Source organism: Sturnira hondurensis, unplaced genomic scaffold (assembly GCF_014824575.4).
Source record: "Sturnira hondurensis isolate 20B ecotype Veracruz unplaced genomic scaffold, ASM1482457v3 Scaffold0022464, whole genome shotgun sequence".
NCBI classification, from domain to species: Eukaryota; Metazoa; Chordata; class Mammalia; order Chiroptera; family Phyllostomidae; genus Sturnira; species Sturnira hondurensis.
Window position 1 is genome coordinate 2,078,655 of NW_028095095.1, and position 24,429 is coordinate 2,103,083.

General features: G+C 54.2%; 1 protein-coding gene across 1 annotated transcript; it reads right to left on the minus strand.

Moving 5' to 3' along the window:
• Positions 1 to 1,987: 1,987 nt before the first annotated feature.
• Positions 1,988 to 21,610, minus strand: PDIA4 (protein disulfide isomerase family A member 4). The gene is made up of 10 exons (XM_037035545.1): positions 21,523 to 21,610; positions 15,212 to 15,383; positions 12,916 to 13,121; positions 10,158 to 10,296; positions 9,668 to 9,873; positions 9,392 to 9,550; positions 6,836 to 6,987; positions 4,253 to 4,409; positions 3,774 to 4,007; positions 1,988 to 3,124 (listed from the first exon to the last, which is right to left on the minus strand). Exons 1-10 carry the CDS (start codon positions 21,608 to 21,610, stop codon positions 2,709 to 2,711), a joined length of 1,929 nt encoding a protein of 642 aa, XP_036891440.1. The 3' UTR covers positions 1,988 to 2,708.
• Positions 21,611 to 24,429: the final 2,819 nt, after the last annotated feature.

The following is a 24,429-nucleotide window of genomic DNA, read 5'->3' on the forward strand; positions in this document are numbered from 1 at the left end:
CTGGGGAGCTTCTGAACACAGACAGTAGGCTCTGCCCCTGCTGCATCTGACTCAGGAGACCAGAATCGGGGTTCGGGAATCGGAATTTATGCAGACCCTCAGCCTCCATTCAAAGCCCACCCTGTGTCTGCGCGAGGCCAGGTCGGCGGCCCCATCCTGGCCCATCAGCACAGGCAGGGAGACAGAGACAAGGTCCCCACATCAAGAAGAGAGGCCTCCAACGCCTGAGCACTTCAGGCGTTTCTGGAGAGCTTTGAGTTGGTGCCTCAGATCTGTGCACTGATTTTCTGTCGTGCACCAGGGATCGCGCATTAACTCATTAGGACCAGCCACTCAGGAGACAGACAGCTGTACCTTCTTTAGCGGGAACTCCAAGCCTGGGACTCAGCTGCCTCCTCCCCACTGGGATGACCACAAGCCAGGAACAAAGCTAAGTCCCGTGCCCGCATCATCACGCAGAATCCTTCCAAACGCCCTGAGTGAAGTGGGCTGTGTCTTTACCGTACAGGTGGGAGAATAAGCCCCCGGGGGAGAGAAGCGATTTGCTCAGTCACACAGCAGTTGGCTCTGACTGAGGTTGTGATGAACCATCAACGTCAAGTCCCCGCACCCTNACCTCTCCGCGCCGGCAACCCTGGCTATCTCTTTGCAAAGAGCGCTTTCATTTCAGGCGACGATATTAAAATCCCCCCTTCGCGCCCGCCTCCCGCCCTCCTGGAGCTAGAAACCCAAACAACGCCGATGGCGCCGAAACCCTTTCGGTACCAACAAGCCCGCCCTGGGCTCAGGAGTAAGTGCTCCGCCAGCCTTTCTGCTGATCGAGCCCCGCGGCCGAGCGTAGCCCCCCCCCCCCCCCCCCTNGATTTGCTCAGTCACACAGCAGTTGGCTCTGACTGAGGTTGTGATGAACCATCAACGTCAAGTCCCCGCACCCTGGTAGCCCCCCCCCCGCCCCCCCCCCAGCGTCAGTCTCGGGAGTTCTGGGCCATTTCTTACGCTCACATCTCTCCAGGTGTCTATGCATGGTACCTCCAGGCCTCACCAGGGAGAGCTACGTTGGAACACTTCTCCAACTTGAACAAAACACAACTCCACTGATCCAATGAACCCCTGTTGTTTCCACAATAAGTTAAAGTTGACAAGGCATCTTAGATGTGTCATTGAAGAGAAAAGGGAGATGAACAGGTAAAAAATAATGTAGCAAGTTTTTGGTAACTGAGGTGGGTGATGAGTCAAGGGTGCTGGTTGTACTAGCCCCTTCGTTTCTGTGTATGGAGGAGAAGTTGCATAATTAAGTCAGAAACCCCTCGGGGAGTCCTGCCCACCCACAGCTTTGATCAGCTCGAGTCCTAGAGACCCCGCTCCTGACCCACTGGGGCCCACCCACCCTCTAATGAAAACGCAGCCATCTCCTTGCGGCCGCCGGGCGCCATCCTTGCTACCAGGCCAGGTTTTCTACTTTTGGCTTTTTTAAAGTGAGGGAGGAGACCCAGCCCTGCACTTGCGGACACAGCACTAGGACACGCCCCCACCTTCGGCTGTCTCTCTCTCACACACACACACACACACACACACACAAGAACACCCCTCCCCAGACAACCCCTCACACAGGGCTGCCTTCTGCTAAGTGCCCCAAAATGTTAACCGTCACTCTCACAAGTAAGATCTCAATCCGATGTCACTTCCCCACAAAGGTCCAGGACCAGGCCAGACTCCCGGCAGCAAAAGGACCCCCACCTCTGGCCCAACCTCTTCCTGCCTCTGCTGCCACCCTCACTGCCCTTCTTCCCTCCATTTGGGGTTTCTCCTTCACCTCGCTGTCTGACGCCTGCCCCTTTGCACCTGCTACACCCCCACCTGGGAAGCCCACAGCCGCCTCTCCTGGCTCCACCCCCTCAGGCCACCCAGGTTGGGGCTCTCCATCTTCACACAACCAAGGCCACGGGCCAGGGACTGGGGTGCTAGTCCTCAGACACCATCATGGAGGTTAACTTTCAACATTTGCTTTATTCCATCACGACAGCTACCTCATCCTCCACCCCGAGAGTGTCCGCCTGCGCCCAGTCCTCTCCCCTCCGCCCACATCCACGTCGAGCTGAACAGGTGGGGCTGCACCTCGGGTCTGGGTCCTGGTGACCAGGGGAAGGCCCCTCGTCCCGTGGGCCGTGGAGAAGGCACAGCGATGCCTGGTCCCACCGGTGCTGCGTCCCTGTGGACGGCTCCCAGGCCCGGCGGTCAGGCAGGCGGCAGCGACGGCCTGGGCGGGTGCGGGGCTACGATGAAGTCACCACATCGCCCCAACCTGCCACTCCTCGACAGTGACACAGCAAAGGGCAGCCATGACATGATTCAGCGAAAAGGTTTTCAGAGTTTAAATTAAGGAAAAGCATTCACATGGAACAGATTCAACTTATCTGCTCTGAAGAAATATATTAAAGAAAGTGGAAGGTAAAAAAAAAAAAATCAAACCCCAAATAATGATAAAAATAGAAGTGTCCTCTGTAAAAATCTGGGCTCATCTATTGAATCATTCATTTCTACTCAGTATCAGAGTGTGAGGTGAAATATCAGCGTATAAAAAATTGAAACAAAAACGAAGCTGGAGACACAGCCCTTGTGCTGCCCAGGGCCGGGCGGCTCACCGGGCTGCAGCCGCTGGAGGCCACGGCGCGTGTCTGGTCCCTCCTGCTGTCCGCGGGCCTCGGAGCCTATAGCTCTTCCCTGGTCCTGCTCGGCGCTGTAGCATGCTCCTCCACGAACTTGCTCAAGTGCTCCAGGTCTCTGTTTCCGTCCTCAAACTTAATTGGGTTCTTTTTGTCCCCACTGGGCGCGAAGTAGATGGTGGGGAACCCCTCGACTTTGTAACGATCGCTGGTGATGTCATTGGCGGTGGCATCCATCTTGGCAATGACCAGGCTCTTGTGGCCCTTGTACTTCTTGCCCAGGGCGGTGTACACGGGCTCCAGCTGCTTGCAGTGCCCGCACCAGGGCGCGTAGAACTCGATGAGGACGTCCTTCTTGGGGTCCATCACGATGGAGTCGAAGGTCTTCCCCACCACGACCTTGACCGGCCCCTTGTTGTTCTTGGGCACCGGCTGGGATTTGATGACTGGCTTCAGTTTTCCTGCCGGGGAAGTGAGCGGGGGAGGGATGTGAGTGACCCTGGCGGTCTGGCCCCCACAGCCCACCCTCAGCTCCCCGGTCTCCTCAACCGTCCTTTCCCAGCCCCTGCAAAGGCCAGAGAGGGCGCAGGTGGTCCCAGGCCAATCTGGCTGCCAGGTCCTGTGCAGTGAGGCTGCACTAGGACGTGCAGGGGCTCCAGGGACAGCTGGTGCCCAGGCAGCAGGGCCGTGTAGGGAGAGGCGCCCAGCAGCGCGGTCCGGCAGGCAGGGAACTGGGGGTCTGTCTGTGATGGTGGGTGCCGGGCCAGGGGCTCACCCAGGCCAACAGAGACAGGCATGTGATGCTGTAAAGCAGGTCTCCACACACACACAACTTCCCACAGACACCAGAAGCCTGTTTTAAATTTTTTAAAAATAAGGCTTCTTGACATTTCCAAGACACATCTGCCCTTTTTTCTACTACAAGGAAAAAGAAAAGAAGAAAGAAAAGAGAAGGCAAGCAGAAGGACAGGGATATTTCATCTCCAGTGTCCCTGAGGTCCCTGGGAAAGTTCCAGAATCAGGCTTGGCACCAGCGATCTGAAGGAAGAGGCGCAGAGTGCCACGGCCAGGACCCGAGGGGCGCCCCCAGCAGCCCCCCTCGCGGCCCACCTCTTTTGAAGGCCCTGACGAACTCGCGGAGGGCGTCAGCGTCGAACTCCTCGGGCTCCATGGCGAACTTGCGTCCGCCCTCATCCAGGATGGCAGCGTTGACGTCCTCGCCGCTCTCGCTGAGCCCCAGGTCCTTCACCTCCGAGGCGAAGTCGTCCTCATCCGCGACGGCAAAGGCGTACTCGGGGAAGTCCTTGGCCACCTCCAGCACTTTGCTCCGCCAGAACTGAGTGGCTGCAATGGGACGAAGGGCCGTGAGTCCCCGGGGTGGAGGGTAAGAATCTGCCCCAAAGACTCTCTGACAAGGTTCGGGCTGAAAAAGCCACCTGTGCAAGCAGGGGACCTTGGTCAAAAGCTCAACCCACCCCAGAGGCCTGTGCTGAGGGGCATAAGCCCCTGCCTGCCTGGAGCACAGAAGGAAAATGACCCTGAAGCCATAAAGAAAACACAGCTGGCCACCAACCAGTAAGGGCCCTCACCAGCTCTGTAGTCGAAGCTGAAGTCCACGCTGTAGTACACGACCACCAGAGGGCGCCGCGAGTAGCGCTTGGCCTCGTTGGAGGGCTTGCGGTGACCCACCAGGGGCAAGGTGTGCTTCAGCACAAAGTCCTTGATGGCCGAGCCCTCCGTGGAGCCCTGCGAAACAGCGGGGACAGGTGAGCAGCAGCTGCCAACCACGGGGCTCATCAAACATGCTCACCTGCTGCTGTCGCTGTCACCCGGTAAAGACGGGACTGGGCACAGGGGGCCACTGGAAGTGAGAAGCCCTGAGCCCCGCTCAAGCACCTCCAGCAACTCCCTGCTGTCTCTGGGCCCCCCCGTCCTCCACTGAACCTCAGGGGAGACTGTCGGGCCACTGCAGGAGCCCCAAGCCCTGTCCTCGGAACCTGGGCTCACTGTGACGTTGGTCAGGAGCTGCAGGAGAAAGACCTGGCCGCCAGAAGACCACTGCTACCACAGTGAACTAAGTGGGAGGGTCCACCCCGCCCTCCTCACACCCTCCACCCTCCCCAGTCCCACCAGGATGCTTCAGAGATGCCAGGAATGCAGCTCAGAGAGGTGTGGGGAGGCCCAAATGGGCAGTTGGTGAGCGGTCATGCTGGGCTTGGCCTCCTGCCCGGAGAAACCACACCCCTGAGTTGACAGCCTGCAGAACAGAGCATGGTGTGGTCTCAAGCAAAGCGTGGGGCCAGGCTGGGGCAGTAGCCTGATTTGTCACCATCCCCTGAGATGGAGCTGTGTGGGGATTGGCTCAGACTGGCGCCCAGGTGGCTGCCAGGTAAGGTGATCAGCGGGAGGCAAGCCCGGCTCCAATCTTCATGCAGCACCTGGGACCAACTGGGCGCGTGGGGACCCTGAGCCCAGGCTGTCGGGAGAGCTGACAGCCCTGAGGGGCGTGCAGAAGGCCCTAGTGCGGGGGGCTCCTGAGGGCTCACATTAAGGAAAAACTTGAGCCAGGCCCTCCGGACCCCAGGCTCACAGCCACCCCAAGGTGTGGGGGGCCGCCACCTCCTGTTCCAGATGAAGACAGAGGTGCAGCACGGTTTAGTGGGATGCCTGAGGCCACACAGCTGACGTGGCAGGTGCACACCACACTCTGCACAGACTCTGGGCCCCACCTGAACGAGAGAGTCAGGCAGGTGGCCGCAGGGCACTGAGGATGGAGCAGGGGACCAGGCAGCTGGGGTCTAATCCCAGGGCACCAGGAGGATGGGAGGGGAGTGCGGGAAAAGCTGTGAGGGGGGGCAGCTGGGGCCCTTGGGGTGTCACCTGAAGGTGACCTCAAGAGTAACTGCAGTGGGCCTCAACCCAGACGCCTCAGGGTCTACGAGCCGATGGACGGTGGCGGGTGCTCCCTGCGCAGCTCCTGGGGCGTACCTCTCACCTCGCTTCACATTACCTGTCCTGCCCTTGTCTTCCCTTCGCCCTGATGTCTACGCCCACGTTCTCCAAACACTGCTTGTGACTGCACTGTGTGGGTTTTTACGAAGTGGCCTCCTATAGTGTCTGGGACTGGGGTCACATATAAACACCACCAGTCCATTTAAAGTCTAAAAACGCAGGCTGAAGGGAAAAGGCCACAACGGAGTGGGCTGCACGGTCCAACATTTCTGAGGTCAAGGATGTCTTCAAGAACCTGTTAGAAGCTACAGGCCCTCCCTGGGAACACGCTAGTCCCCCCACCCCCCTGCACGCCAAGCTCATCTGGACGGAGCCCTCTCTGGACGGAGTCTTGGAAGTGGAGCAAGGGCACTGAAGTGCCCGGGAGTCGGGTAGGTTGGGGCTGCCTCCAAGGTCAGCCCACTCCCTGTCCTGACAACAGACTAGAGGGGCATGGTGGCTCCTTGCAGTACATGCTACATACCAGGGGACTCCGGCCACTTCTTCCAGGTCCCCAGGGAGCCCTTTGGGCCACGGCCTGGCCCAGAGAGGGGCACACGTACCCTCGCTCCTCAGCTGCTCCCAACTGGCTGTGGGGCCCTGGGGGAGGCAGTCACTGCCCTGCACCCCAGCCTCTTCCGCACCGAGGATCTGCTCGCCAAAGTGCTCGGAACACTGAGCTGGGCGCTCCCTCTTCAGTCCAGAGAGGGGTGGGAGGGGAAAGAAAGGCCAAACGCAGCAGCCACGCTGCACAGCCTCAGCAGCAAACAGAGAGGCCTGCCATTGCCCTGCAGCGCTCAGCGCCGGGCCGCCTGCTGGCGAACAAGGCTCAGCTCACACGGGCAGCACAGCCTGGCAGGAACAATGCAGACCCAGGCCAACCCCACAAAGTGGGGGGAGAGAGGGGGCACCTGAGGGAGGCTGGCGCCAGGAGGCTGAGAGCGGCATGAGAGGTGGAGCCCTCCTGGGGCTAGGGCCCCTCGCCTGAGAGTGTGTGAGCGCTGCCCCATGAAACCAGACTGGGGGCCTCCCTGTGGGCTGGGCCCAGGGCTGGAGCCTTGGGGAGGGAAACCTCCACGCTGCAAACCCCCTTGGTGGCACCACCACAGTCCTCCTGCCCGTCGGACGCCCAGGGTCTGGCTCTTCAGAGGGCCCATTGAGGCCCGAGCGCCCTTACCCACCTGGATGTCCATCACGGTGCTCTTGGGCTCGTATTTGGACTGGAATTTCTCAGGCTGCATCATGACCAACTTGCCAGGGGAGACTTTCAAGAACTTTGCTATTTCAGTGCTGAAAGTATGGTAGAATTTGTAATCTTCTCTCAGGTTGTTAGCTGAAAAAAACAAACAGAATGATAAATGTACAATTTATTAAATTGCTTAATGATCCAGATTTAACTCCTGGCCCACGTCAACTACAGCGAATGCCCGAAAAACAGTGTGACGACCACTGTGAGGTCTGTGCGGACAACGCCTCGAGCTTAAATGTTGGATTTTAAAACTTGGTACAGGCCTGCCCTCGCCGAGCGCCTCAGTTGGTTAGAGTGCCATCCTGACACACCAAGGTCGCAGGTTCGATCCCAGGTCAGGGTACATACAAGAATCAACCAATGAATGAACAGGTAGAACAAATCAAGGGTTCTCTCTCCTCTCTCTTCCTTCCTTGCTCTCTCAAGTCAATTATTCAAAAAACAAAACCAAAAAACTTCGTACAGCCTAATATCTTAAAACTCTTATCTCAGAATCTGTAAAAAATGTTTTATCAAACTGAATGTGCACTTGGAGCTCATCCGTCAGGTGTCTGGCCACCTGCCATCCCCAATGCTGGAAAGCGCTCGATCCCGGGCGACCTGCCACCAGGTGACAGTGAGCGTGTCCCCTGCTGTGTGCACAGGGCGAGTTCCCCCATGCAGCACCCTCCCAGGGCTTGGGGCTCTCCTCCCCCGGGTGGGAGGGCCCCGAGTGTGGTTCCTTTACTGTACACACTGCATTTAAATCCTGTCAACCTCCTGAGATAAACCCCGACTGGCGAACTTTTTCCAGAAAGGACCAGTGAACGTCCTGGGCTTTGTGGCCACACGGCCCCAAGCACTGGACAGTGTGCTCCCATGTGGAAACAGCTGGACCACGTGTGCATGAGAGAGTGCACCAATAAATAAAGCTGTGCTCCGATAAAGCCACCAGACCAGACAGGGCCCATGTGTCGCCCCTGCCCTCCACCTGGGGTGACTGCGTGGTCACCCTCCGCTCAGGCCCTCCACTCTGTCCTCACCACAGCACCTGGAGCCCCCTGAGCCGGGCAGCACACCACGTGATTGGGGGAGGCGGCCAGGAGAAGCCACAGCTTTTGGACTCAGACAGACCTGGGTTCAATTCGTAATTCTGCAACCTGCTGACTGTTGGGTATTCACTGGCCCGAGCCTCAGTCGTCCTCGGTAGGAACAGGAGAATCTACCACATAGGCCGCTGTGAGGGTCAAGAGAGGCTGCCCACCTGGAAGGCACTCGCAGGCTAAGTCCCCACCCTGTTTAAGCCTCTGGGTGCCTCCGGCGTTAGCAGCCAGACACGGACAAGGAGACAGAATTGCCTCCTGACCTCTGCCAGCCGCCCCTCCATGTTCACGAACTCACTTCTCCCATTTCCGCAGACCGCCCTGCGTCCCCAAGGCTGCTCCCTCCTTCCATGCAGCCCGCAGTACACAGGCCGGCGCGCCAGGCCCGGTGCCTCCCACCTCTGCCCGAAGCCCAGCCCGGCCGAGCCCCGGGCCTGACCTGAAGCATAGTGCCCAGACTGGCAGCCCGCTGCCCCAGGCCCGGGTCGTCACAGACCACCCCTCACACCCTCGGGAGGGGCTCGCACCCACATGGGAAGTGGGTCTGGGGTGCCCTCTGCAAGCTGCTCCCCCAGGAGTTGGGAGTGGGAGACGGGGTGGCTCGATCGAGAAAGACCAAGGAAGCACGAAGGGGCCCGCGCCCCACTATCTGCACCAAGCGGCCAGCAGGGCACGTAGAAGGTTGTGGTTAGAGCTCTACCGGGTCTTTCTGGTGCGGGCGCAGTGGGAGGGTGGGGGTATCCGAGGGAAGTGGTGAGGGTGGAGGGGATCCCTGCTGTCCCTGAAGGAACCGTTTCCTTTCATGACCCAGGGGCCATCCAGGATGGCAAGCATGCCTGCCCCACCCAGACAAGTGCCCGGCCCCCACAGCACCGACAGCCGGTCCCAGGAGTGTCGCCTCTCAGACTAGCTAGTCTAGCCCCACGGGTGCCTGTTAGGACTACCACACTGGGCCAGGTGCCTCCTCAGTGAACGTGACGACCTTCAAGGTGGACGAGACCACCTTGGTGGGCAGGAGAACAGCGGGCCGATCAGGCCCTGCCTGTGGTCGGCCACAGGGCTGAGAACTGGCAGGGCCGGGACTCCTGCTCAGGCCTGATACCAACCCCCACCTACTGGTGAAGAGCCTCCCCTTGCGAAGGGGCTGGCTTTGGGAAGGGGACCCTGGAAGGCGAGGGAGCACAACAATGAACTTGGGTGAACGGAACTGTGCCCTCCTAGTTCTCTGTCCTCCATCAGGGCCACAGGGAACTAGCCTCCAGCCACTGATCTGTGCGAACACAAGGCCTATCCCCACAGGCGCTGCAGTAATTCATCAAGCCACCCTGAAGTTGACGCCCGGGGCCACAGTGCAAAAGCAGCAGGACCCCAGGTGGTGTGCCACCCGTGCAGAAGGCCAGGCTCACCGGCATCCTGGTACAGCTGGTAGGCCGGGTCACTCTCCGCCTGGAAGACCCCAACGATGATGACGTCATCTCCATCTTTGAGGAACTCCTGGACCTGCTTCAGGGCCAGAACCTCCTTGGAGGGCGGCCCGGACTGCTCGATCATGTAGTCCACGATCCCTGCAGGCAGAGCACTGGCCTGAGGAGGGGCTGGGGCTGCGGGCACTCTGCGCGCCGCCCACCTGCCCAGGCCAAGGAGCTGGCCCGCCTCACCCAGCTAGAAGGCAGCAGCCCTACCGTATTTCTCCCTTGGGCCGTTGTATTCAAAGGGCTTTCCCTTGCGGAAGATCTTCAGCGTGGGGTAGCCGGAGACATCGAACCTCTTGGCCAGGTCCGTTTCCGCGGTGGCATCGACCTTGGCCAGGGGGATTGGGGGAGAGCGCTTGCTCAGCTCCTTGGCGGCCTTCTCGTACTCAGGGGCCAGCTTCTTGCAGTGCCCGCACCTGCCCGGGGAAGCCACTCTGTCAGGGGCCTGTCCCGACCCAGATGCAGCCTTCCGGTGACACAGGGTTTCTGAACAACCCGGCGAGGCCCCGCCAACCCCCACATGCCTGCTGCTGAGGGCGCTGAGCGAGCCCCCCAGGAGGGCCAGCACGACATGGTCTCCCTGCACTCAGCAGCCCCCGCCTTGCTCTCCGCCATCTTTGCCGCCCCACCCGCTGCCAGCAGGGTGCCCAGCACAGGTACCGACGCACATCTGAGCGACCTGAGACCCACACCATCTTACCATGGGGCGTAAAACTCCACCAGGATGATGTCTGCGTTGTTCACCACCTCATCGAAGTTGTCTTTGGTCAGCACAAGCGTGACTTCGGGGGGAGGCGTCCAGTTGGGCTGGGAGACCTCTTTGACCTTGGCGATAATTTCTGAAAGAAACGCAGTGAGACTGAGCACAGGCAGACCTCTCTCTGCAGCCCGAGACCAGCCCGATGCACGAGGCTCCGTTCTCCCCAGACCACAGCGCCCCCTAACACGTACATATCCAGCACTAGCGCATTATAGCATCATAAAACATGCACAAGTCGAGGAAAACGAAGAGAGTGGCAGCTCCCACACCACTGAGGCTGCATCGGTGCCACGTTACCAAGAGGCCCGTTTGCAGTTGGAATGTCTTCCCACACACTGAAAGGCTGCAGGTTCGATTCCCAGTCAGGGCGCATACAGAAGGCAACCACCGATGTGTCTGTCTGCCTCCTCCCCCACCCCCGCTGTCTCCCTTCTCCTCTCTAGAAGTCACTAGACATATCCTTGGGTGAGGACTGGAAACAAAAAAGGGCCCATATGTGGCCTGGGTCCCCACAGATGAATTCAAGGATGGAAGTGGGACACAGACGTATTCTCACAAAGCATCTTCCCAGTGGTTCTCAGGAGCAGCGGCAGCAAACTGTCCATACGTCCTTTTCTGTTTTTTTGGGGGGCTGTGAAGCCCACGAAGGAACCAGTGAGAACCACTTCCACACAGCACGAGCTCTCAGACCGGAATGTGCGCCCATGGCAAGAACCGCCTGCCCTGTCCATGCTCAGAGCCTGCGTCTGTCACCACGGGGAGACCTGCTCATTAAATCGCACTCACAGGGCCACAGGCCCAGGAAGCCCCCTCGGCAAACACTGCTCTCAAGATTCCCAGCTGCGCCATCCCTCTAGTCAAACACTGAGCACAGAACTCCAAATACACAGCCTGTTTACTTTCCGGCAACACAGCACACTATTGTCAGTCCACTTTTAGATTCAGTTCCCTGCAAAACAACATGACTAAGACACGTTGGTTAAGTAAAAACAGGAGGGTACAGATGGTATTTAAGATATGCTAACAGCCCTGGCTGGCATAGCTCAGTGGATTGAGCACAGGCTGTGAACCGAAGGGTCGCTGGTTCAATTCCCACTTAGCACATGCCTGGATTGTGGGCCAGGTCTCCAGTAGGGGGTGCGTGAGAGGCAACCACACATTGGTGTTTCTCTCCCTCTTTTCCCCTCTAAAATAAATAAAATCCTTTAAACACACACACACACACACCAGTGTGCACGTGTACAAAGTGCCTCTGAAGGACAAAGGACGAACCTGCTGCAGTAGCCACCTTCCTGCCCGGCAGCGGGATAACCAGTCAGAGTGGACAGTAGCCCACGAAACATGCGCTCTGATAGGCAGACAATGCAGAGTACAGCTAAGTACAAACGAACGGGCGTCAGCGCCATCTGTCTGCGCACCCCACAGTGGCAGGCTCCAGTGTCGAAGGGTCGCAGGACAGACTCGCACCACTTGAAGGAACTCTGAGACCCAGTCCAAGTGACTTCTCATCCCTGATGCGACTCCAGGCCCGAAAAGAGGAAGGCACTTGTCCAGGACACAGGGCTAGCGCACGGCTGTGAGAGTGAGCCCTACCCAGTGCTGCTACCGCCACGCCACACCGGGAATGGGAGATGGAATGCAACCTTTCAGAAGTGACTCGAAGAGATGCACTCTTCCTAAAGGATGCACCACAATTTTATTTCTTCGTTCATATAATAAAGTTACTTAATGCTTAACCAGAGCAGGCAGGGACCCCCAGGCCTGGTTTCAGAGAGCCACCAGGCTGGCTGCCCACACCACAGGTCTCAGTGTGGGGCTTGGGTCTGAAGCCTCACACTCAGGGGTGCTCGTAAGAAATGTGTGTTACTGAGCCTGACCTGACACTACCGAAGGGGGGACTCTGGACACAGGGCTCTGCGATGTCCCCATGACACCCTGACTCTGCTCTGCTGGCCCTGACGCAGGCTGAATGTTGAGAGCCGTGGCTCTGGAAGAAGGAATTTTCACCCTTTTTTGTCCCATGGCACATAAACTACTAAAATTCTGCAGCACACCAAAAAATATCCCCATTTTGCCCACCTGATCAAAAAAAAAGGCATACTTTTGATTCATTCTCACTGGATAGCTATTGTTGTATTGGCTGTTGTCATTTTTTAATTTGACAATCCAAGGGAAAAGAGGTCAGTGCCCCTGACTAAACAGTCAGGTATTGCATGCTTTAAAAAATCTTGTGGAACACCACTGTGCTACAGCAAACTGGTTAAAAACTGCAGCTCTAGCCATGGCTGGTGTGGCTCAGTGAGTTGAACGCCAGCCTACGAACTACCAGGTCGCCAGTTCGATTCCCGGTCGGGGCACATGCCTGGGCTGTAGTCCAGGTCACCACTTGGGGGCGTGTTACAAGCAATCAACTGATGTTTCTCTCCCTCTCTTTCTCCCTCCCTTCCCCTCTAAAAATAAAATAAAATAAAAATTGCAGCTCCAGAACACCAACGAGAAGCTCCACCTCTTGTAAGATATCCTTCCCACGTAAAGACAAGGTTATTTTTATCTCGGTCACCTTGAACACCCCAGCAAGGAGCATCCCCAGAAGCCGCTGACCCCAGAGGTCACTCCCAGTGCTTTCTAGTACCCCAACTCCCTCCCCGGGGGAGCGAGGCCTGGCCCTGGCTCCTCCCAGCAGCTGGGCACCACTCACCTTCCTGGGTCCTAGAGCCCTCGTAGTCAACAGCCTGCCCTTTCTTGAGGATCTTGATGGTAGGGTAGCCGCTCACATCAAACCTGCTGGCCAGCGTCGACTCCGAGGTCGCATCAATCTTAGCGACGGGAATGGGAGGGTCGTTCTCCTTCAAGGTACTGGCGATTTTTTCATATTCTGGAGCAAACTGCTTGCAGTGTCCGCACCTAAGAGTTTGGTTTGGGGAAAGAAAAGCAAGTTAACGGTACCTGTGGTGGCTTAACTGCACCCATGCGAACAAAAACGGGGCATCGGGACGGGCGCTGTCTGCAGTTAAGGGCAGACGTGACGGGAAGGCCCAGGTGGCTGCAAGTCAAACAGGCTTGGGACCCACTTCCTGCTCCGCTTTGGGCACATTCTTTCAGTGTCTCTGAGTCTTGTTTTTTCATCCATACGTTTCCCAAAGTTCGGTCCAGAGACCCCATGTGAAGGGCCTTTGAGGTGAAACTCTACTGAAACATTTCTTTTGTGCCCTGGCTGGTGTGGCTCAATGGATTGCATGCCAGCCTGCGAACCCAAGGGTCTTCTCTGGTTCGATTCCCAGTCAGGGCACATGCCTGGGTTGTGGCCAGGTCCCCAGTAGGGGGCGTGCAAGAGGCAACCACACACTGATGTTTCTCTCCCTCCCTTTCCTGCTCTCTAAAAATAAATAAAATCCTTTAAAAACTCCAAACAACATTTTTCGTCTTTTTCACTCATTCTCCTACAAGGGAACAGTGAAGTTTTCCAGAGGCACGACTCACAGCGACGTCAGCATTCTGATCTTGACCTGTAATGGGTCACTGTTACACAAAAACAAGTACTTTTTAAACTTCTCAGTTTTAGCCCTGGTTGGGGTGGCTCAGTAGATTGGGCACCAGCCTGTGAACCAAAGGGTTTCCGGTTCAATTCCCAGTCGGGGCACATGCCTGGGTTGCGGGCCAGGTCCCTGGTAGGGCCCATGAGAGGCAGCCACGCATTGGTGTTTCTCTCCCTCTCTTCCTCCCTCCCTCTCCCTCTGTCTAAAAATAAATAAAATCTTTAGAAAAACCCCTCAGTTTTAATTTCTAGTGTGCTAAGTACTGATAAACATGATCCACATGAAAGCTATTTAGGGTCCTCAAATTTTAAGTGTTAAGGGATCCCGAGGCTAAAAAGTTTGAAAACTGTCCTGGCCAGGTGCATCAGTGGGTTGGATCCCCAGTCAGGGCACATGCAAGAATCAACCAATGAACGCCTATGTTAAGTGGAATGACAAATCAGTGTCTCCTTTCCTCTCTCTCTCCCCACCCCCTCAATAAATTTAAAAAAAAATTAAGTTTGCCCTGGCCGTTGTGGCACAGTATGTTGGGCATTTTCTCGTACCAGGGGCATCCAACCTTTTGGCATCTCTGGGCCACACTGGAAGAAGAGTTGTCTTGGGCCACACGTTAAACACACAAACAGTAATGAAAATGGTAGAGAGAGAGAAAAAAAAGGGTTTAAGTAAATTTAGGATTTTGTGTTGGGCCGCATTGATCGCCAGCCTGGGCTGCATGTGGCCCGTGGGCTGAACACCCTTGCACATAAACTGAAAGGTCGTGGTTCGATCCCCGGTCAGGGCATGTGCCTAGGTTGTGGGTTCAGTTCCTGGTCAGGCTGTGTGGGAGAGGCAACTGATCCATGATTCTCTCTCACATAGATGTTTCTCCCCCAACCTTTCTCCCTCCCTTCCCCTCTCTCTAAAAATAATAATAAATATTCTTTTAAAACACTGTATACTATATTTGAACATCAAGCACTAGACACATATGTACATTTTGACTATTATGTCTCCAAAGTGAAGCAGGGGGGTGGGGGAAGGGGAAAGAAGGGGTTGTGAGACCAGAGAGCTGGTGGGAGGAGCAACGGGTGGCCACCCACGTGTGCACTGTGGAGTGAGGGTGAGACAGGGAAGGGGCGGGGCGCCTGCCTCTGAGGCCGAGTCAGGGCAGCCACCCTAATGCTGCAGGAGGGAGGTGGGTGGCCTGGAGATGGGTCGGATGCCTGTCACCAACGCAGGTTTCCGTGTCACCACAGCTTGTGAAACGCCACCGGCTTCCCCAGCTGTCACCGTCAGAGGACAAGTTCCTATTTTAAATCACTGGGGACCGCATTCTGTAAGGGCTGGCTCACGGGATGTTCCATGCAAACTGGCGGGGCGCTGAGCTCCTGGTGGCCCTGCACCTGGGGCTAATTACGGCCCTGCGCCCAGCCACGCCCGCCCTGCTGGGCTCAGGCAGGGGAGCAGGGGCCTTACCACGGGGCGTAGAATTCCAGCAGCACCGTGTCTTTGTCGGCCACAAAGTTATCGAAGTTCGCGTCGTTTAGGACCAAGACACCGTTTTCTTCCTTAACTTCCAAGTCATCCTCCTCCTCCTCATCTTCCTCTTCCTCTTCCTCCTCCTCAATGGCGTCTTCTTTATCAGAATCTGAGTGCAAAACACCCAGACTGGTTAGGAAACTGGCTGACTCTCCTCAAAAATGTTCCTGTAACCTCAACCCTTCAAAATGTGTCACGAGTCCTGAGTGGCCCCTGGGGGCCACCACCAGACACGGTGGTGACATCCAGACTTGTGCCCAGAACTTCTGCTCTAAGTCTGCGTCCTGGGTGGCTGTGCCGTGGTTAAAAGATGTCTGAAAACCAGACTTAGAATTTAAAGTCTAAATGCCCCACAGGAGCGCCCCCTCCACAGAGGTTGCACCCTAGGTTGCTCTGCAAGCCTCCTGCCCAAACACAGAGAAGCCAGCATTAGCCCCGTCTGCTCTGCACTGAGATCTGACCCAGGGACCCTCAGCGCCGCCCTGCAGTCTTCCCAGGCTGCGCCCTGCAGCCAGGCTCAGCTCAGACCTGACCTGAACTTCAGAGAACACCTCACACATGGTTCCCACCAGGTCGAGCTCGAGGGTAAGGTTCGCTTTCACTGACGTGCTTCCTGCCTGGGGCAAACAAACCTCTCTTCTCAGAACAGAGAATCCAAGTGCACCCCACGATCAATGTCCAGGTAAAAAATTTTTTGGAACTATGGACACTAGGTGTCATGGGACTGTGGTTCTCATTCCCTAGGTCCTTCAGCTTTGCTCACAACAGCAAGGGCACCTGAAGCCAGGGCAGCTTGTGCGAGGATTTCATTAACTTTGAAGCCAGAACATTTCCAGGGGCCAATTATTTGTGTTTGGAGATGCTTCCCAGGAGATGAAGCGAGGCTGACAGTTACCAAGTCTGGGGCTGGGGGGGTTGTTGTTGGTGGTGAAAACCTGCTCCTGGGACCCTGGAACCCCTGGCACTGGCCCAGTCCCAGCCCCACCCCACCCCTAACTAATCTTCCCCCACCTACTTCAAGGCTGGCCCTGCAGCTGCTCAGAGGGGCCAGGGAACTGGTCTGGGGGTGGGGGGTAGCCTTGTTCATTATCATTAAAACCGAACAATCTGCAGAGAAGTCACCCAAAACAAATCAAACCCCCACCCCTCCAGCCACTTTCCTCAACGACGTCCCTTTGAACCCCTCACTGTTTTTCTCTGATGCTCACATCCCTTTGTGGGGGGAGGGAGAAACAGCTCTACACCCCCAAAGGAAACCCACCCATGTGAGAGGAGCAAACCAAGCAGGTGCCCATGTTTCCTGGGACAAGATCCCGCCCCTGCGCTCTGCTTTCCTCCTGGCCCAGACCCTGTACTCGGGCCGCAGCTCTCCAACATCCCTTCCCCTGGCCCCTACCACTCCCCTCCTCCACGCAGGAACCCTGTTGGGTGGACAGGCCTGCAGAGGCCCCAGGGCCCCAGCACTGTCACCAGGCAGCACCAAGAACAAGGCTTCCCGGATGGGAAGGAGGGAGGATGCTGGGGAAGACAACCTCGTTCTCAAGTTCTACCCAAATGACCTGCCTGAGGGCTGCAAAGCTGAGGGCTGGACAGTGAGAGGCGGTGGGGGGTGGGGAGTGGGGAGTGGGGATAAGGAGGTCTCTGCTCCAGCTGGGGCACCTAGGAAGCACCGTCCACCCTGGTCTGGTCTGGACACTCACTTGGGCTGGATGGCCGCTGTGGCCAGTTAGGCAGGACTCACGGGCAGTGCACACATGTCTACTCTCCCCCTGGCTGCTCTGCCCAGTCAGATTTACTTGCACAATCAAATTTACTTGCAGGCAGATGGAGAAAGAGCGGACAGAAAGCACTGGGGGACTCAGTCTGCTCTATAAGCTGAAAAACACAGCCAGGGGAGGGAGAGGGACTTTGTAACCCACCCAACACACTGGGATAAGGAGAATTTTACAAAAAGGAAGAGCAAAGCTCCTTTACACAGGCTCGGCCTGACGTGGTCCGTGAGCACTCGTGGTGGTGGTGGGGGGGAAGGGGGGGCTGTCGTGATGAAATGGGCGTCTGTGAATTACCATGGGCCAGAGTGAGAGTGACTTGTTTCTTCATAAGGACCGATTCCTCTGCCGTTGGAGAAGGTGCTGGCTCTATACTCCTTCCTACTAGAAACCCATGCTCCCCTGCAGAGAAAGCCCCCCCATTTTCGTGGGGAGACCACTCTTCATGGGGCTTTACTTTTAAAGTCGGACGTTCTTAGCCTCCCGGTCAAGATGGAGGCATAGGTAAACACAGCTTGTCCCCTCCCACAACCACAGCAAAAATTACAACTAAACCACTATTACCCAGAATCGTCAGAAAATGGAGTTTTATAGGAAGCCTGACAACCAAAGAATTAAGAAGCCACATTCATTTAGACAGGTAGGGGAGGCAGACTTGGAACGGGCTGGTCTCACATAAAAATCGGGAGTGATATCTTGCGAATGAGGGATCCCACCCCCACACCAGACCACCCAGCCCAGGGTTCCAGTGCCAGGGAGATAAGTCCCCATAACCTCTGACTGTAAAAACCGGTGGGGGCTGGGGAGGCTGCAGAAGAAACTGTGGGATTCTCAGGCGTCTGCTCTTAAAGGGCCTGTACAGACTTAGGACTTACTCCGACTCACAGCCTGTGGGCTCCAGCATCAGGGCAGCAGCTGGAAGGGCACCAGTGGCATGTGGGGAAGAACCGAAGTGTCTGGCACGAGGCTGACGGGATCCTCCCAAACAATACTCTAGAGGCCAGGGAGCAGCGACTGCCTTTTCAGAGCCCTCCCCCACCAAACAGCCACAGAGCGGCAGTACCATACCTGAGACCGCATCGACCTGGTTCACACAGGCTGCCTCGCCCTGAAATTACTGAAGGCTCTGCCCCATCCAACTTAAGGTGTGTTTTTTTACATTCGACCACGCTGCTAAGAAAGGGGGTCAAGGCACTTCTACCTAATACATAGTAACCAGCACAAGGAGGCTGCCAAAATGAGGAGACAAAGACATATGGCCCAAATGAAAGAAGAGGTCCAAATTCCAGAAAAAAAACCTAAACAAAATGGAGATAAGCGATCTATAACATGCAGAGTTCAAAACAATGGTTATAAGGATGCTCAAGAAACTCATTAGGTAGTTTAAGAGCATAAAAACATCCCAGGCAGAAATGCAGGTTACACTAAGTGCAATAAAGAAAAACTCACAGGGAATCAGCAGTGGAGGGGAGGAAACTGAGGTCTGAATCAATGATTTGGAAGAAAAAACCTTCCTTCAGGAACAGCAAGAAGAAGAAAGAATCCAAACATACGAGGACAGTGTAAGGAGCCTCTGGGACAACTTCAAGTGCTCCAACATTCGAATCACAGGAGTCTCAGAAGAAAAAGAGATAGGGTAAGAAATCGAAAACTTATTTGAAAAAATAATAAAAGAAAACTTCCCTAACTTGGTGAAGGGAGTAGACATGCAACTCCAGTAACCACAGTCCCAAACAAGATGCACACAAAGAGGACCACATCAAGACACATCACAATCAAGATGCCAAAGGTTAACGATAAAGAGAATCTTAAAAGCAGCAAGAGAAGCAGAGTTATCTACAGAGGAGTTCCCATAAGACTGTCAGCTGATTTCTCAAAAGAAACTTTGCAGGCCAGAAGGGACTGGCAAGAAGCACTCAAAGTGATGAAAAGCAAGGCTTACAACCTAAATTACTCGGCCCAGCAAAGATATCAATCAGAATGAAGGGCAGATAAAGCTCCCAGATGAGGTAAAGCTAAAGCAGTTCATCACCTCCAAGCCATTATTATATGAAATGTTAAAGGGACTTATTTAAGAAAAAGATGAAAACTATAAACATTAAAGTGGCAATAAATTCACAGCTATCAACAACTGAATCTAAAAAACAAACTAAGCAAACAACCAGAACAGGAATATAATCACAGATCTGGAGATCATTTGAATGGTTACCAGTTGGGAGAGGAAAGGGAGAGAATGGGGGAGAAGGTGCAGGGGTTAAGTACAAATTGGTAGGTACAGAATAGGCAGGGTGACGTTGAGAACAGTATAGGAAATGGAAAAGCCAAAGAACTCACATGTGAGATCCATGGACATGAACTAGGTGGGGGACTGCTGGAGGGAACAGGGGTGCTGGGTAGAGGAGGGCAAAGGGAAAAACCCGGATAACTGTAACAGCATAATCAATAAAATATATATATATTTTAAAAGGTGGGAACAAAAAACATAGTAAAGTTGGATGTTCTTGGATAGAAACACACCCATAGTTTCCCAGTGCCTACTGGAAGGGTGCCATCTTCCTCAGCACGAGGCCAAAGTAGCTCAGGTAAGGGGGATGGGGACATATATTAGAGAATCTGGTAACTATTTTCATTCCACTTACTTTTAAAGAACCTAAATCAATCCCAAAAGCCACATCAAAATATTTTCCTTCACTCTGTTGGCTGGAAAGGCACAAAGAGTATCGGTGACTTCTAATCTGAGACAGGAAAGCCCTGCAAACTGAGGCTATTCCCGGGGACACACACACACACACACACACATTTAGAGCCCAGGCACTACTGTGCCGTTTGAATCTACAACGTAGGAAAGAGACAAGCACAACCAAAAGCCTTGCCAACTTGGAACACCGGGGCAGAGGAAAGTGCGGTCCAAACTTCATCCACAGGGTAAGTCTTATCTGTGGCAGGCACTGAAAGGAAAGGGCCAGGGAGGCCGGAAGGACGGGAGGGAGTCCAGACAAAGGCTAGAAGCGCCAGCCCACCCCAGAGGACTGTGGGAGACCTGCCTTGGTGAGGACAATTCTGAAGTTCCCAGGCTCAGCCCAGAGGCAACTGCCTCCCAAGGCCCCCACTGCTTTAGTGACCTGGGACCCAAATGATAAATGTGCTGGTTATCAGTAGCCCTTGATGTCCAAGTGATTTTTACTTTTTATCTACATTCCAGAAAGTATCCTCTATCTCCACTGGTCCTCAAAATTAAATGTGCCTCCCAAAGTTGATTCCATCTCTGAACCATGAAGAACTTGTTTAAAGTGCCCCTAGCCGCCCCGGCCCCCCATTACTTCTGCTTCGGTATATTTTGGGACTCTGTGTTTAAATAAGCACCAGATGATTTGGGTAAAGGTCCCAAGTCACATTCGTAAAGCCACACTTTAGTCCCTTTCGGCAGGCGTTTTTTCCACTAGGTGCTAGCTTTTACTTCATTTTCTATTTCGGTAAAGCTTCTTGATTCAGTGACCCCAGAGAAGTTACTCAATCTGTTTGAAAGAGTATAAAGTTCACACTTTCCTACACACTAATATTCGAAAAGGGGTGTTATTACATTGAAACAAACTCACTAGGGAAAAAAAGAGAGGAAAAACTAGTTATCAGGAGAAAGACCAGCAAGGAGGAAAGCTGAAACCAGTAGCAGGATGCCCTGTTCTCTAGGAGTAGCTTTCTTTTCATGCCTTGTATGTTCCAATTTTCAAAGTCCTCTTATCCACTTGTTCTGAGCTAGCTGATTTCAAAGCAAAGAGCAGGACCAATGACTAGTAGCAGTCCTACGTTCCTGCGAGGGCGGGCGCTTCTCCAGCAGGGACTACACGCCCCATTCTTGCTTCCCGGAACCCAGGAGCAGAGACTGGCACATACTAGGTGCTCAATAAATGCTCCCTGAGGGACTGGTGCCTCCGAATTTTAAAAGATGCAGATCAAGCCATCCCTTTATCCCTCAAATCAGAACCCTTGGGATACTTATTTCCAAATCTACTTTTTTTAAAAAGTAAAATGCTTGCTGCCCGCGGGTCCCCAGCCTCCTATGAATCCTGTTTGAAAATCAGTGGCTCCGTCTCCTTCACACTCCCTGGGCGCGTTCTCCTGGAAATTTGAAACAATTCCCCAACTCTTCTCCTCGGTACCCTGGACCTCAGGAAAGTCGGAGCAGAATCAGAACGAAGGAGCCAACTGCACAGAAGCCACTTTGCACCCTGTCCGGTCCAAGCCTCCGTGGCAGGGGGCTTGCAAAGAGGCCCCGCAGCCCCGGCCCCTTCACCGCGCTGCTCTCCCGGAATCTATACGATGCCGGCCACCTGCCACCGCCCCTTAAACTCCAGCAAGTTAGCGCCAGCATCGGTTCTGGAAAAGCTCCGCGCGGAACCCACGGGTCCCAGGTCGCACCCACCCCAGGTGCCGCGCTGCGCGCTCCAACCCGCAGGCCTGGCCCACCGCCCAGCCGCTCACCTCCGTCCTCCTCCCCGGCCTTCACCACGACCAGCAGCTGCGTCAGCGCCAGGAGCAGGACCAGCAGGCAAGCTTTCCCGGGCCTCATCACGGCGGTAGGAGTGCTGCCTCCAGTCGCCAGCCACCGCTGAGCCAACCGGGACCTGGGGGGGGTCTGCTCTGGCGGTCGAAACGCAAGACACCAAAAGCAACCCCCCCAGTAAGTCCTCGCAGGTGATTGGCTGGGGGCGAGGGAAGGCGAGGGCCGGCCAATCCCAGCCCGATCAGGGACCCGAACCTCGTGCTCCTCGCTACGCGTCCCAGTACAGTCGCACCGCCCTCCTCCCCAGCCTCCTCCGCGCGCCCCGCGGCGCGGGGCTGGAGCGTTTAAAGCTCCGAGTCCTAAACGTGAGGTGCCCCCTTCTGATTCGCTGTGCGGCGACCACCAATCAGCAGCTGCCACTCGGTTTGCCGGGAGCGCACAGGCTGAAAGAGGGAGAGAGGGAGAACAAAGGCGGCAGGCTAGAGCCGGAGAGGCGGGGTCCTTGATGCGATTGGGCGGCGGTGAGGTGGGCGGGGCCTAGAAACGGGCTCAGGGCGGGGCTCAGGGAAGGCCGCTGAGCTTGGCAGGAAGAACACGTGTCCTCAGAAGAGAGGTGGAAAGGGGCTGTCAGCTTGGCCCACTGGGGTTCCCAGAGGCTGGGATCGCTTTGGCAGAGGGATCCGAACCAGTCTGTTGATAAGAAGAGAACGAGCCTCTCTTCTCGTGGGCTTCTAGTTTTCTTTTTTTCTCCTTAAGCAAATAAAAACATTTCTTACCTGGGTTACAACTGGGCTTGGAGAGGGGATGAGCATGCAGTTAAGGGAATCCAGAACTGGGATTCAGGGAAGCTTCTCTCCCTGGTTTGATCTATGAATATGCCATCAGAGGCGTGTCTAAACTTTGCCTCATGTTATTTATTTCTCTTGTTATTTTCTGCAAAACTGAAATACCAGATAGGCAAGCCTAGGGGTTTACAAAAGCCTAAAAATAACTTTGAGGTTTTCCCTCTTGACAACTTAGAAAACTAGCTTAAGGTAATGATTTTTGAATGTCAAGGCTGTGATATGTATTAGGGTTTGATATTTCTTTAATGCCTAGGATTAGTATGCCTGCAGAGCTATAGAAGAATGGGGCGGGGGGGGGGCGGGGGACACGACCCTTAAGAGTGCAGGAGCATCTTTCTATGTATGCAGACTACTAAGTGAGGAAGAAAGAAAGCTGGGCTCTCACAGGCTTTAGCAATTAGAAATTTTTAATTTAATATGTTCTTATTGAGCTGCATGAACCTGATGGTTCCCCCTCATTTCTGTAGGGCAGAAAGACATTTAAGCCAGGGCATAACTTAATGCCACAGTATACATTAAGTGATTTCTTAGAATGCTATGAATGTAGAATATGGAACTGTTCAATATCATTTTGAAGAATACTTCAGTAAAAGATGGCGTCCAACCAGAATTTTTTTGTCATTTATGGTAGTTTCCTATCAATCCTTGCTAAACTGAGAGGAACGAGAGCACCATTTACCCAGATGTGGGACAAGCGCAACCAATTTCACTAAGACACTTTGCTGAAGCAAGGTGTAGGAGGAAACCTCTCTATGAAATCAGTAAGTACTACTTGTGAAATAAAGTAATATGCACTTTTCAGAAGCATTTCACGTATAGCAATAGAAGTTCATTCAATAGCAAAACATTATTTTTTTTCTAGTTGTAAAGCTCTTTGTTCCTTCTTTATCCCTAAATCTCATCTGGCTTGGTTATGGGTACAAGCAAGCTGGGAGGCCAGGGTACTGAGGGTAAGAAGGGAGAGCAAGAATATTTTTGTGACTGTCTCCAAGATTTCCAACTGGTTATGAGTATAGAGAGATTATTAAGTCATAGAACCAGCCCCAGGCTTGTCCCCAGGGCTGCCGTTTAACATGATTAGGGTTTTTTTAAAGTCATAATTATTCTTATTTTTTACTGATTGATTTTAGAGAGAGAGAGAGAAAAAAAACCTGATTGCTGTTCCACCCACCCATGCATTCACTGGCTGATACTTGTATGTGCCCAGACCAGGGATGAAACTGGAAACATTGGCATATCGGTATGACACTCCACCAACTGAACTACCCAGCCAGGGCTGTAATTATCCTTATGAGTATGATGTCTGGCACCAGTGGGGGACAAATACATAGTAGGTACTGCTGTATTGTTACAGGTCAGGAAATCCAAGCTCGGGACGGTTGACACCCTACTGAAGGGCAGAGTAGGGAATACCCCGTTCCGATTAGTTTACGTTTGTAGGTCACTTTGAAAACGTGCTTCCTTCTTCTGCCACACCGCACCCAATCCACGGAGCCACACAAGCCAGGGCTATTTTATGCTATTTTAAAGTGAATTTAAACATTTAAAAAACCCTATTGTCCATTGCAAATATATGGAAGTACGATTGGTTTTTGTTTATTGACTGTATCCTGAAACCTTGCTAAGCTCACAAGAGTTCTGGTAGTTTTGTAGTAGATTCCATCAGATCATCTACATAAATTATGTCACCTGCAAATAAAAATAGTTTACTTATTTTTTTAAAGATTTTATTTATTTATCTTTAGAGGGGAATGGGAAGGAGAAAGGGAACGAAATATCAATGTACGGTTGCCTCCCATGCATCCCCTGCTGGGAACTGGCCTGCAACCCAGGCATGTGCCCTGACTGGGAATCGAACCGTGATCGTGTGGTTCGCAGGCCCGTGCTCAATCCACTGAGCTACATCAGCCAGGGCTTAGTTTACTTCTTCTTTTTTTTAAAATTATTTTTAGAGACAGGGAGGGAGGAAGAGGATTGAAACATCCATGTGCGAGAGAAGCATCCATTGGTTGCCTCTTGCATGCCCCAAACTGGGGACTT

Excerpts from the sequence above, each read along its gene's own strand:
- PDIA4 (XM_037035545.1), bottom strand. The coding sequence starts at position 21,610 with ATGAGGCCCGGGAAAGCTTGCCTGCTGGTCCTGCTCCTGGCGCTGACG. Across the intron at positions 10,297-12,915 it reads GGGCTCTAGGACCCAGGAAG|AAATTATCGCCAAGGTCAAA; the intron begins GTGAGTGGTGCC and ends CGTTTCTTTCAG. Across the intron at positions 9,874-10,157 it reads GTGGAGTTTTACGCCCCATG|GTGCGGGCACTGCAAGAAGC; the intron begins GTAAGATGGTGT and ends TTCCCCGGGCAG.